This window comes from Vidua macroura, unplaced genomic scaffold, assembly GCF_024509145.1.
Source record: "Vidua macroura isolate BioBank_ID:100142 unplaced genomic scaffold, ASM2450914v1 whyUn_scaffold_243, whole genome shotgun sequence".
NCBI lineage: Eukaryota > Metazoa > Chordata > Aves > Passeriformes > Viduidae > Vidua > Vidua macroura.
In genome coordinates, this window is record NW_026530607.1 from 1 (window position 1) to 13,098 (window position 13,098).

Consider the following 13,098-nt stretch of genomic DNA (forward strand, 5'->3'; position numbering starts at 1 on the left):
GAAAGGAAAGGAAAGGAAAGGAAAGGAAAGGAAAGGAAAGGAAAGGAAAGGAAAGGAAAGGAAAGGAAAGGAAAGGAAAGGAAAGGAAAGGAAAGGAAAAAGGAAAAGAAAAGCTGATTTTTGCAAATTCGATGTGCCTTGCTTGAAGGAGAAACACAAAGCTCAGGGGCTCGAATGCACCTCTAGGCTCAGGTGAGCACCCAGAACCTCCTGGGGGGACTTTTACCCCCTTTGATGTAACACCAGGGTGTGAAAAATGCCATTCACTTCTATTAGAAGTTGAGGTGTTTAATAGTAATGAAAATTAGGACAATAAGAGACAATAAAAAGCAAAGAATTACGGACATCCAGGTGCCAGGGTTACCCCTTAAAAGCAATAGCCCATTGCATATTCATATATCTCATACATGATTCAAACATTCCTGTCACACTAGGATGTTTCTGCTTAATTTTAGCTTCCCCCCCATCTTGTAAATCAACCTTCTTGGTTCCTGGAAGTCTGAGCTTTCCCGATAAGGAGGCACTAATTCTTTTCTTGAATCCTGGTGTCTGTTGCTGTTATCTCTATCCAGATAAGATAATGCAAAGAATTTCTTGATTATGTTTTCCATTCTTTGAGCTAGTTACAAAAAGTATCTTACATCACGTAGTTTCTATTTTCTATTTTTAGAAATTTCTATATTTTCTATATTTTCTATATGTCTAGTTTCTGATATTATGCTATAGCCTAAAAACTATATTTACCACACTACTTAAAAGAGATTGATGCAGCACAACTTTCCAACAGAACACATCCAGTATTCATTTTAATATTTGTGAAGAGCCAATCATATAATCATGCATTTTTCACAGGGGTCACCCCCAGTCCTCGGGGGGAAGGCCCAGAAATGAGTCTGGGGGCACTTCGGGGGCTCTGCTGGGACCCCACGCTCCCAATGAGGGGCTGAGCCAGCTCTGCCCCAGCAGGAGTGGGGACGTCCTTGGGACTGGGGATGTTCTTTGGGACTGGGGATGTTCTTTGGGACTGGGAATGTCCTTCAGGAGTGGGAATGTCCTTTGGGACTGGGGGTGTCCTCAGGACTGGGAATGTCCTGGGATTGGGGATGTCCTCAGGAGTGGGAATATCCTCGGGATTGGGGATGTTCTTTGGGACTGGGAATGTCCTTCAGGAGTGGGAATGTCCTTTGGGAATGGGAATGTCCTCAGGACTGGGAATGTCCTGGGATTGGGGATGTCCTTTGGGACTGGGGATATCCTTGGGATTGGGAATGTCCCTCAGGACTGGGGATGTCCTTTGGGGCTGGGAATGTCCTTTGGGACTGGGGATATCCTTGGGATTGGGAATGTCCCTCAGGACTGGGGATGTCCTTTGGGACTGGGAATGTCCTTTGGGACTGGGGATATCCTTGGGATTGGGAATGTCCCTCAGGACTGGGGATGTCCTTTGGGGCTGGGAATGTCCTTTGGGACTGGGGATATCCTTGGGATTGGGAATGTCCCTCAGGACTGGGGATGTCCTTTGGGACTGGGAATGTCCTTTGGGACTGGGGATATCCTCAGGATTGGGGATGTCCTTTGGGGCTGGGAATGTCCTTCAGGAGTGGGAATGTCCTTTGGGACTGGGGATATCCTCGGGACTGGGGGTGTCCTCAGGAGTGGGAATATCCTCGGGATTGGGGATGTCCTTTGGGACTGGGAATGTCCTCAGGAGTGGGAATGTCCTGGGATTGGGGATGTCCTTTGGGACTGGGAATGTCCTCAGGAGTGGGAATGTCCTGGGATTGGGGATGTCCTTTGGGACTGGGAATGTCCTCGGAACTGGGGATGTCCTCAGGAGTGGGAATGTCCTTTGGGACTGGGGATGTCCTCAGGAGTGGGAATATCCTCGGGATTGGGGATGTCCTTTGGGGCTGGGAATGTCCCATCCCTCCGGGGTGTGTCTGGGGCTGCGTTGCCGCTGTGAGGGGCAGGACCCGCCTGATAAGGGCTCTGTCCGGGCGGGATAAGGGGCCCGGTCCCTCCCCGCCCGGGCTGCTCCTCTCGGCCGTGCCCCTTCCCCTCCTCCCGGGCCGGGGGGGGCACGGAGCGGCCCCGGCCATGGCGGCGGCCTTTGGGTCACTCACCGTGCGCGTTCCTGTCCCCGCCACGCTCCTGCAGGTTCGGGGGGGGCGGCTCCCTTTGGGGGTGCTGCAGGTGTGCGGAGTTCTGCGGGTCTGGGGGTGCCGGCTCTGTTGTGGGGGTGCTGGTTCTGTTCGGGGGGTGCTGCAGCTGTGGAGGTTTTGCTGTAGGTTTGGGGGTGCTGCAGGCAAGGGCGTGCTTTAGGTGTGAATTTGGGGGTGCTGCGACCCCTGGCAGCGTTTCACCTGCCCAAGGTGTCAGCCGGGGGTGCCCCTGGAGTTGGGGTGCGGACAGCAAAGCACGGAGGTGTTTGGGGCTGGGACTCCCCCACCCGTTCCTCCCTCCTCCAGGGTCCAAGGGGACTCTGCACCCCAAAACAGGCCCCGTGAGGCGGGGGGAGCCCCTGGGGGACACGGCCGCGGGGTGACGTACCTGGAGCTAATTTTGGGGTCCCTTTGCAGGTTATTGTCATGTCCAGCCATGAGACCATCCGGGTGCTGGAGGTGGGGGTGGATGGGGACCCCAAAACGGCCGGGGAGGGAGCGGGGGGGTCCCCGGCAGAGGGGGGCCCCCCAGGTGTGGAGGACGCTCCCGCCGGCACCCCGAGCTCGTCCGGCGGGGAGGCGGCAGGTGAGAGACCCCCCCCCCCTTCCCGGGACCGTTCCCGGTGCCCCCCGGGTCTCTCCTCCCGGGATCGTTCCAGGCAGTTCCCCCGGGTCTCTCCTCCCGGGATCGTTCCCGGTGCCCCCCGGGTCTCCCTTCCCGGGATCGTTCCCGGTGCCCCCCGGGTCTCCCTCCCCGGGACCGTTCCCGGTGCCCCCCGGGTCTCCCTTCCCGGGATCGTTCCCGGTGCCCCCCGGGTCTCCCTTCCCGGGACCGTTCCCGGCAGTTCCCCCGGGTCTCTCCTCCCGGGACCGTTCCCGGTGCCCCCCGGGTCTCTCCTCCCGGGATCGTTCCCGGCAGTTCCCCCGGGTCTCTCCTCCCGGGACCGTTCCCGGGTCCATCCCTGGGAGCCGAGGGCGTGTCTGGGTTGTGTCACCTGGGCTGCTCCGCGGTCCTGCTGCAGGTCCTCCCCCACCTTCCCCCCACCAACTCACGTTTTGGGGTGATCCCACTTTATTCCTCACTGGTTTCTGGCCAGCGCCCCGAATCCTCCCGCAGGTGCGCCCCAAATCCGGCAGGGCACGCGCCTGTCACCTGTCCCATCTCCCATCCTGTGTCCTGCCGGGGGGAGGCGGAGGCCACACCTGGGGGGTGGTGGGTGGTCACCGCACTGGTCACTGCCCCAGGTCACTGCCCCTCGTGCGTCCCCTCGCCGGGCTCTGACCGCACCTGAGGACACCTGTGGGAGGCTGTTCGCTGCCTGGCCCTGCAGAGTTTGGGTGTCTCCCTCTCAGCCCCGCCCGTTTCGCCCCCAGGTAAAGCCAAAGCAGCGTCGCCCACCCCGCTCCCCTCGAGCCCCGCCCCGAGCCAGCCCGGCGTGACGCACCTGGCCGTGCAGGCCACCCCGCAGGTAACTGTCCCCCGGGGCTGGGGGGGCCAGGGGGGACCCCGGGGGAGGTGTCCGCAGGCAGGGGGTGGCCAGGTAAGGGGGACCCCTTTTGTCCCCCCACGCAGACCTTGGCGGGGAGGGAGGCCCCAGGTGCTTGGCCCCTTGTCTCCCTACGGAGAAGGGGTTCTGTGTTAGGGGGGAGCCCGAGGTAAAGGGGATCCCCTCTCTGCCCCCCATCCCCAACAGAGCGGGGTCAGCAGTAAGGGGGGGACCCCCCCTTTATCCCCTCCAGAGAGGCACCTCCACAGCCCCCCCAGTGCCCCCCCCACTTCACAGAGCTCCCCCCCATCTCCCCACGGAGAGGGGTTCACAGTTCAGGGGGGCTCCCCCTTTGCATTCCCCCCCCCCCAGAGGTTCACCAGGGAGCCCCCCAGATCCCCCTTCCCCCAGGGGCTCACCAGGTAGGGGGGCTCCCCCTTTGCCCCCCCCCCCCCAGAGGGATTCACCGGGGAGTTCCCCCTTTGCCCCCTCCCCAGAGGGGTGTCCCAGGCCGGGCGGGGGGGGCCCCGCGGGGGTTTCCCTGATGCTGAGCAGGGCGTTGATTTGTGTTTCTCTTTCAAATCTCATTTATCTCCGCAGGTGTTGGCTCAGGAAAGCTTAGCCACAGGTGTGACAGGAGTAATGGTTCCGGCAGGGACAGTTACTCAACCTCTTCTTATCCCCATCAGTATTGCAGGTCAGGTGACAGGCCAGCAGGCGCTGGCCCTGGTGACAATTCCCACAGCAACGCTCGCCGCGCTCCCGGGACTGACGCCGGCGGCACCCGCGGGGGCGATTTTCAAACCGCCCGTAGCCAATCTCACAGGTAACCGCAGGTAACCGCGCCCGCCCCGCCCGCCCCGCGCCTGGGGCTGCGCCGGGGAGTCTGAGTGGAAAACGTGCACAGCTGGGGCTCCAGCTGCAGCTCCAGGAGCCGGCGGAAATGCGCTTGGATTTGGGGCATTTGAGTGTCAAAGGTGCAGCTCTGAGGCTCCACGTGTGGCACCTGGTTTAGATTGGGGGCTCCAGGTGTGGCACCTGGTTTAGATTGGGGGCTCCACGTGTGGCACCTGGTTTAGATTTAGGGCTCCACGTGTGGCACCTGGTTTAGATTTAGGGCTCCAGGTGTGGCACCTGCTGTAGATTTGGGGCTCCAGCTGTGGTACCTGGTTTAGATTGGGGGCTCCACGTGTGGCACCTGGTTTAGATTTAGGGCTCCAGGTGTGGCACCTGGTTTAGATTTAGGGCTCCAGGTGTGGCACCTGGTTTAGATTTAGGGCTCCAGGTGTGGCACCTGGTTTAGATTTGAGGGTCCAGGTGTGGCACCTGGTTTAGACTGGGGGCTCCAGGTGTGGCACCTGGTTTAGATTTAGGGCTCCAGGTGTGGCACCTGGTTTAGATTGGGGGCTCCAGCTGTGGCACCTGGTTTAGATTTGAGGCTCCAGGTGTGGCACCTGGTTTAGATTGGGGGCTCCAGGTGTGGCACCTGCTGTAGATTTGGGGCTCCAGGTGTGGCTGCAGGAGGGCTCTGAAATGGGCTTGAATTTGGAGAATTTAAGTATAAAAGGTGTAGATTTGAGGTTCCAGGTGTGGCACCTGGATGAAACTGTGGAGGTTGGAGCTCCCTTTGCCCCCTCCCCAACTCATCCTTAGCCCAAAATCCAGCCCAAATCCAGCCCAAATCCGGCCTATCCCATCCACCGGCTTCAAGGTGAGGGGTTTCAGTATAAAAGGTGTAGATTTAGGATTGCAGGTGTGGCACCTGCTGCAGGAGGGTTCTGAAATAGAATTTGGGAGATTTGAGACCAAAAGATGCAAACTTTGGAGCTCCAGGTGTGGTACCTGGCTGAAAGAGGTGACCCTGATGCTCTCTTTGTCCCCTCCTTAATTCATCCTCCCCCAGCTCAGCCCCAGTCCAGGTTGTGTTCACCTGCAGGGTCTGAATTAGGTGTGAATTTGGGGAATTGAAGTGAATTTGGGGAATTGAAGTATGAAAGGTGCAGATTTGGGGCTCCAGGTGCAGATTTGGGATTTGGGGGATCTGGGGCTCCAGATGTGGCTCGAGGTGCAGATTTGGGGCTCCAGGTGCAGATTTGGGGCTCCAGATGTGGCTCCAATTGCAGATTTGGGGCTCCAGGTGCAGATTTGGGGCACCAGGTGTGGCTCGAGGTGCAGATTTGGGGCTCCAGGTGTGGCTCCAGGTGCAGATTTGGGGCTCCAGGTGTGGCTCGAGGTGCAGATTTGGGGCTCCAGGTGTGGCTCCAGGTGCAGATTTGGGGTGCCAGGTGTGGCTCGAGGTGCAGATTTGGGGCTCCAGGTGCAGATTTGGGGCTCCAGATGTGGCTCCAGGTTCAGATTTGGGGCTCGAGGTGCAGATTTGGGGCTCCAGTTGCAGATTTGGGGCTCCAGGTGCAGATTTGGGGCTCGAGGTGCAGATTTGGGGCTCCAGGTGCAGATTTGGGGCTCCAGGTGTGGCTCCAGGTGCAGATTTGGGGCTCCAGGTGCAGATTTGGGGCTCGAGGTGCAGATTTGGGGCTCCAGGTGCAGATTTGGGGCTCGAGGTGCAGATTTGGGGCTCCAGGTGTGGCACCCCCTGCAGCAGGCGAGGGGGGAGACCTGCAGACGGGAAAGGGGGGGATCGACCCCAACCCGGGGGGGGGGCTCTTAGGGACCCCGCACCTGTGCCAGGTGTGTCCGGGGAGGTTTTGGGCTTCCCCAGGCGCCCCCCGCTCCGTGCTGCAGCAGCAGCGCCTGGTGTGGGTGAGACCCCCGCCCCCGGTGACGGGAGGGGACAGCGGGGCGGGGCGGGGGGGGGACACGGGCGCAGCGTCCCCGGTGCCGCCCCACTCACGGTGTCTCCGTCTCTCCGCAGCCGCCGCCGTGCTCAGCCCCGCCATCCCGGCCGTCCCGGCGGTCCCGGCGCCGCGGCCGCCCCCCGCCGCCCCCGGGGCAGCCCCCGCTGCTGCCCCAGCCCCCCCCGGCGCCCACCCCCCCAAAGGACCCCCCGATGTCCGTCCAGCCCCAGATCACCGGACTGGCCTTTAACCCCGGCATAGTAAGGACTGATCCCAGCCCGTCCCGGGGGCCGGGGGCCGCGGGGAGCCCCGGGAATTCCAGGGCCGCGTCCCGGCCTCAGTTTCCCCAGGCAGGATTCCAGCCCCCGTGTCCCAGAACAGGATCCCAGCCTCAGTTTCCCAGGACGAGATCCCAGTCCGTTTCCCAGGTGGGACCCCTGCCTCAGTTTACCTGTGCAGGATCCCAGCCTGGTTTTACGTGCAAGATCCCTGCCTCAGTTTCCCCGTGCAGGATCCCAGCCTCAGTTTCCCTGAACTCAATCCCAGCCTCAGTTTTCCCATCCCAAGAAGCTGCAGCTCTGCTTTGGGCAGCTCCCAGCGGATGGTTTTATGGATTTAAGGATTTAGGGACCCCCAGGGACCCCAGGGACTGGGAGGGGGTGACGATCCCAGGGGGTCCCGGTGGCTCCCACTGGCCCAGCTCTGACCCCGTTTCCGTCCCACAGCTCACGGCGGCTCTGGGGGCGCAGCCACAGATCCTGGGGTCCCTCAGTGCCCCCCCCGTGATCGCCAACCCCCTCCCCAGCGTCCAGGGGATCCCGGGGCAGCTCCTGACCAACACCCAGGGCCAGGTACCGCGGGGGTCCCCTGCCCCCCCACGGGGGTGTGTCACCTGGGGAGGGGGTCCCAGCTGCTCCCGGGGTTGTGTCCCCCGCACGGGGTGGGTGTTTCGGGTCCCCCAGCACTGTGTCCCCCCCTCCCCCAGGTGATCGGGACCCTGCCGTGGGTCGTGGCCCCCCCCGGGGTGGCCGCGGCCGCCCCCGCGCCGGCCCCGCCCAGCCTGCAGGTGACACCGGTGACACCGCAGCTGCTGCTCAACGCGCAGGGCCAGGTCATCGCCACGCTGGCCACGGGGGCCACGCTGGCCACGGGGGCCACGCTGACCACCGCCCCCCCCGCTCCGGCCCCCGGCAAGAAAAACGGGCCGGCCGAGCCCCCCATCAAGAGCGAGGTGAGGCCACACCCCGAGACCCCCTGAGCCCCCCGAGTCACCCCGAGACCCCCTGAGTCCCCCAAGTCACCCCAAGACCCCCTGAGTCCCTCAAGTCACCCTGAGCTCCCCGAGCCAACCTGAGACCCCCTGAGCCCCCCAAGCTCCCCCCCCACCAGCGCGGTGGGTCACGGCTGGGGACCATGGCAGTGTGGCCAAAGGGTGGCAGCGTCCCCAGCCAAGGGGCTTTGGGAGCAGGGGAGCGGCTTTGGGACCCTCCCTGTGCCTCTGGGACCCTCCCTGTGCCTTCGGGACCCTCCCTGTGCCTTAGGGACCCTCCCTGTGCCTTCAGGACCCTCCCTGTGCCTCTGGGACCCTCCCTGTGCCTCTGGGACCCTCCCTGTGCCTTCGGGACCCTCCCTGTGCCTTTGGGACCCAGCCACACGACCTTGGGGGACACAGAAGTGCCTTTGGGATGTGGCCAGGTGGTTTTGGGACACTGTTCCTGGGACCTGGCCACGTGGTTTGGGGGGATGTGAGCCCCTTTGGGACCTGGCCATGTTTTGGGGGTCACTCCTGGGACCCGGCTTTGGGAACCCGTGAGCACCTTTGGGCTGTGGCCACGTGGCTTTGGGGCCCAGACAGGTGGGTTTAGGAGCCCATGAGCACCTTGGGGACCCAGCTGTGTGGCTGTGGGGACACATGAGTACCTTCGGGTCCTGCCCATGTGGCTTTGGGACTCCAGGAGCACCCCCAGGCCGTGCCCCCTCCTGCCCCAGCTGCTGTCCCGTGGTCACCCGTCCCCCTCCCGGTGCCACCAGCTCTCCCAGTGGGACGTGTCCCACGGGGAGCAGAGCTGCTGGTGCCCCCCCAGGTCACCCCCGGGTCCCCCCAGGCCACCAGGTGACCCCCGGGTCCCCCCCAGGTCCAGCCCATCCAGCCGGCCCCGGCCGGGGTGGGGACGAGCCCCACGCCCGTGGCCAAGGTGTCGCCGTCCCCGGTGCCCATCACCTGCTCCGAGACCCCCACCGTGAGCCAGCTGGTGTCCAGTGAGTCACTGGGAGCACTGGGAGAGGGGTGATGGGCTGTGGGGGGAGCAGTGGGGTCCGGGATCTGCTGGGAAGGGCCACGGCAGGAACTGGGATCGTGTGGGAAGAGGGATAACAGGGACTGGGTTCCCCTGGTAGTAATGGGGTCTGGGAAGTGTTGGGAAGAGAGGTATCAGAGTCTGGGATCCCTGGGAAGAGAATAACAAAGTGTGGGAAGAGATAAGAACTGGGGGAAGAGATAAGAGGGACTGTGGGAAAAAGGGATAATGGGGGTCCAGGATCCCTGAGCAGAGGAGTAATGGGAACTGGGAAAAGGAATTACAGGGACTGGGGTCCCCTGGTAATAATGGGGTCTGGGAAGTGTTGGGAAGAGAGGTATCAGAGTCTGGGATCCCCAGGAAGAGAAATAACAAAGTGTGGGATCCCTGGAAAGGGATAAGAGGGACTGTGGGATAATGAGGGCCTGGGATCCCTGGGCAGAGGAATAATGGGAACTGGGAAGAGGAGCCTGAGGTCTGGGATTAACAGAGCCAGGGGACCACTGGAAAGAGGGAGCGCTGTGTCTGGGTGCTCAGGAAAAGGGATAACAGGGACTGGGGTCCCTGGGCCCGGGGCTCACAGCCCCCCGTGCCCCCCCAGAGCCCCCCGCCCCGCCCAGCGCCGAGGAGGACGGGATCAACCTGGAGGAAATCCGGGAATTCGCCAAGAACTTCAAACTGCGGCGCCTCTCGCTGGGGCTGACCCAGACCCAGGTGGGGCAGGCCCTGACGGCCACCGAGGGCCCTGCCTACAGCCAGTCAGCCATCTGCAGGTAATGGCACCTGGGGGACAGGTGTGGGGACAGGGCCATCTGCAGGTAATGGCACCTGGGGGACAGGTGTGGGGACAGGGACAGGGCCATCTGCAGGTAATGGCACCTGGGGGACAGGTGTGGGGACATCTGCAGGTAATGGCACCTGGGGGACAGGTGTGGGGACAGGGCCATGTGCAGGTAATGTCACCTGGGGGACAGGTGTGGGGACAGGGACAGGGCCATGTGCAGGTAATGTCACCTGGGGGACAGGTGTGGGGACAGGTGTGGGGACATCTGCAGGTAATGGCACCTGGGGGACAGGTGTGGGGACAGGGCCATCTGCAGGTAATGGCACCTGGGGGACAGGTGTGGGGCCATCTGCAGGTAATGTCAGCTGGGGGACAGGTGTGGGGCCATCTGCAGGTAATGTCACCTGTACAGACAGGGACAGGGACAGGACAGGGCCAGCTGCAGGTGAGGGGACAGGGCGGTCACAGGGGCCGGGTATGGGGGCAGGGACAGAAGGAGGAAAGGGGAAAAGATGGAAAACTGGGGGAAGGGAGAAGTGGAGAATGGGAGGAAAACAGGAGGGAAAGAAGGAAATTGGAGAGAAGGAGGAAAACTCTGGGAAAAGAGGAAAAGCTGAGAAGGGGAGGGAAGTGGAGAAAAGGGAAGCTGGGGAAAGGGAGGAGAGGTGGAGGGAGGGGGAACTGGAGCAAAAGGAAAATGGGCAAAGGAGGAAAATGGGGCCAAGGAGGAAACTGAGAAAGGGAAGGGAACGGGGCCAAGGAGGGTGTTGGGCGTTGCTCCCCCTCACTGTCACCCCCCAGTCCCAGCCTGCTGTCCCCTTGTCCCCCATCCCTGAGGGTCTCCCGTGCCCTCCACATCCCCTCAGGTTTGACAAGCTGGAGATCAGCTCCAGGACATCCCTGCCCAGTGTCCCCTGAGTGTCCCCTGGGTCCCCAGGTTTGAGAAGCTGAACATCCCCCCTGAGTGTCCTGTGTCCCCCGACTGTCCCCTATGTTGCCCCTGACTGTCCCCTGAGTGTCCCCATGTGTCCCCCTGAGTGTCCCCATGTGTCCCCAGATTCGAGAAGCTGGACATCCCCCCTGAGTGTCCTGTGTCCCCCTGAGTGTCCCCTCTGAGTGTCCCCCTGAGTGTCCCCATGTGTCCCCCTGAGTGTCCCCATGTGTCCCCAGGTTCGAGAAGCTGGACATCCCCCCTGAGTGTCCCCATGTGTCCCCCTGAGTGTCCTCTGAGTGTCCCCTGAGTGTCCCCAGGTTTGAGAAGCTGGACGTGTCCCCATGTGTCCCCCCGTGTCCCCAGGTTCGAGAAGCTGGACATCCCCCCTGAGTGTCCCCTGAGTGTCCCCTGAGTGTCCCCAGGTTCGAGAAGCTGGACATGCCCCCTGAGTGTCCCCATGTGTCCCCTGAGTGTCCCCATGTCCCCCCGTGTCCCCAGGTTCGAGAAGCTGGACATGCCCCCTGAGTGTCCCCATGTGTCCCCTGAGTGTCCCCATGTCCCCCCGTGTCCCCAGGTTCGAGAAGCTGGACATCACGCCCAAGAGCGCGCAGAAGCTGAAGCCGGTGCTGGAGAAGTGGCTGCGGGAGGCGGAGCAGCGGCAGCGCGAGGGGCAGCAGCACCTGCTGGAGTTCGTGGGGGGCGAGCCGGGCAAGAAGCGCAAGCGGCGCACGTCCTTCACCCCGCAGGCGCTGGAGGCGCTCAACGCGCACTTCGAGCGCAACGCGCTGCCCACGGGCGCCGAGATCACGCGCATCGCGCAGGAGCTGCGCTACGAGCGCGAGGTGGTGCGGGTGTGGTTCTGCAACCGCCGCCAGACCCTCAAGAACACCAGCAAGCTCAACGTGTTCCACGTGCCCTGAGGGGCAGCGCCCCGGCTCTGCCCCCCGGCTCTGCCCCCCGGCTCTGCCCCCCGGCTCTGCCCCCCGGCCGGAGCTGTGCCCGCCTCCAGCGGCTCCCAGCGCCCCCGGGCCCGTGCCCCCCCCGGCCTCCAGCCGTCAGCACTTTGGGCACTGCTCTGGCCCTCTGCCACCTGGTTCCACCACCGCACCTGTACCTGTGTAAGCACACCTGTACCTGTGTAAGCACACCTGTACCTGTGTAACGACACCTGTACCTGTGTCCAGCACACCTGTACCTGTGTCCAACACACCTGTACCTGTGTAACCACACCCGTACCCGTGTCCACCATTCCTGTACCCATGTCCAACACACCTGTACCTGTGTCCAGCACACCTGTACCTGTGTAACCACACCTGTACCCGTGTCCAGCACACCTGTACCCGTGTCCACCATGCCTGTACCCATGTCCAGCACACCTGTACCTGTGTAAGCACACCTGTACCTGTGTAACCACACCTGTACCCGTGTAAGCACACTTGTACCCGTGTCCACCATGCCCCTACCTGTGTCCACCATACCTGTTCCCGTGTCCAACACACCTGTGCCTGTGTCCACCATGCCTGTACCTGTGTCCACACCTGTACCTGTGTCCATCACACCTGTACCTGTGTCCACACCTGTACCTGTGTCCACCACGCCTGTACTTGTGTCCAGCACACCTGTACTTGTGTCCACCATGCCCCTACCTGTGTCCAGCACACCTGTGCCTGTGTCCATCACACCTGTGCCCGTGTCCAGCACACCTGTGCCTGTGTAACCATACCTGTACTCGTATCCACCACCCCTGTACCTGTGTCCACTATGCCCCAACCTGTGTCCACCACCCCTGTGCCCGTGTCCAACATTCAACGTCTTCCACACGTTCTCAGCTGGGAGCACTGGGAACATCCCAGTTCCCGGTCACAGTCCCCCGTGACCGCCTGCCATCAGCACTTCGGCCACTGATTTTGTCCCTTTGGCCACTGATTTTGTCCCTTCGGCCACTGATTTTGTCCCTTTGGCCACTGATTTTGTCCCTTTGGCCACCCCTTTGTCCCTCCAGCCCTGTGCCCATACCTGTGCCCCCCCCCCCGTGCCCTTTGGTGCACTGAACTGGGAGCACTGGGAATCCCCTCTGTGTGTCCCACCAGTCACAGCCCCTTGACCTCCAGCCATCAGCACTTTGGCCACTGCTTTTGTCCCTTTGGCCACGGATTTTGTCCCTCTGCCCCCGTGCCTGTACCTGTGCCCACCTGTGCCTGTGTGTGTCCCCCGTCCCCTCCTCTCACACACGACCCGAGCGCGTTGATGTCACCGCTCCCCACCTGTGACACACGTGGTGACAGACCCCCCCCCCCCCCCCGAGTGTCACACACCCACCCAAAAGCAGCGAGTTCCATTTCCCCGGGTTTTGCTCTTTTTGCTGTGTTACTGAGGCGATGTTGCGGCTCACCAGGGGTGACCCCAAATTTATGTCACCCCCGCGCTGGTTTTGCGGGTCCCTCACCTCGTGAGGGGCTTCTGGGGGCGATCCCCCACCTTGGGGAGGTCCCGTGGGTGGATTTTGGGGACATCACCCCGGGTTTGGGGGGCGTGAACCCCAAGGCAGAGGCGGCGCCCCCTCCCCACCTCCCCCTGCCCGGGGGGCTCCGGCCCCGCGGGGAGCGGCGGGAGGGGAGCTTTGGGGGGGACACGGGGGC

General features: G+C 62.5%; 1 protein-coding gene across 1 annotated transcript; it reads left to right on the forward strand.

The window, feature by feature from the left end:
* Positions 1-2,581: 2,581 nt before the first annotated feature.
* LOC128802992 (POU domain, class 6, transcription factor 1-like) lies at positions 2,582-11,711 on the forward strand. Its single transcript, XM_053969557.1, is given in 10 exon segments — positions 2,582-2,748; positions 3,537-3,631; positions 4,250-4,475; positions 6,522-6,582; positions 6,584-6,704; positions 7,170-7,295; positions 7,430-7,675; positions 8,580-8,703; positions 9,343-9,514; positions 11,034-11,711. Coding segments are annotated over 10 exon segments (1,677 nt in total). The 5' UTR covers positions 2,582-2,588; the 3' UTR covers positions 11,380-11,711.
* The last annotated feature ends 1,387 nt before the right edge of the window (positions 11,712-13,098 follow it).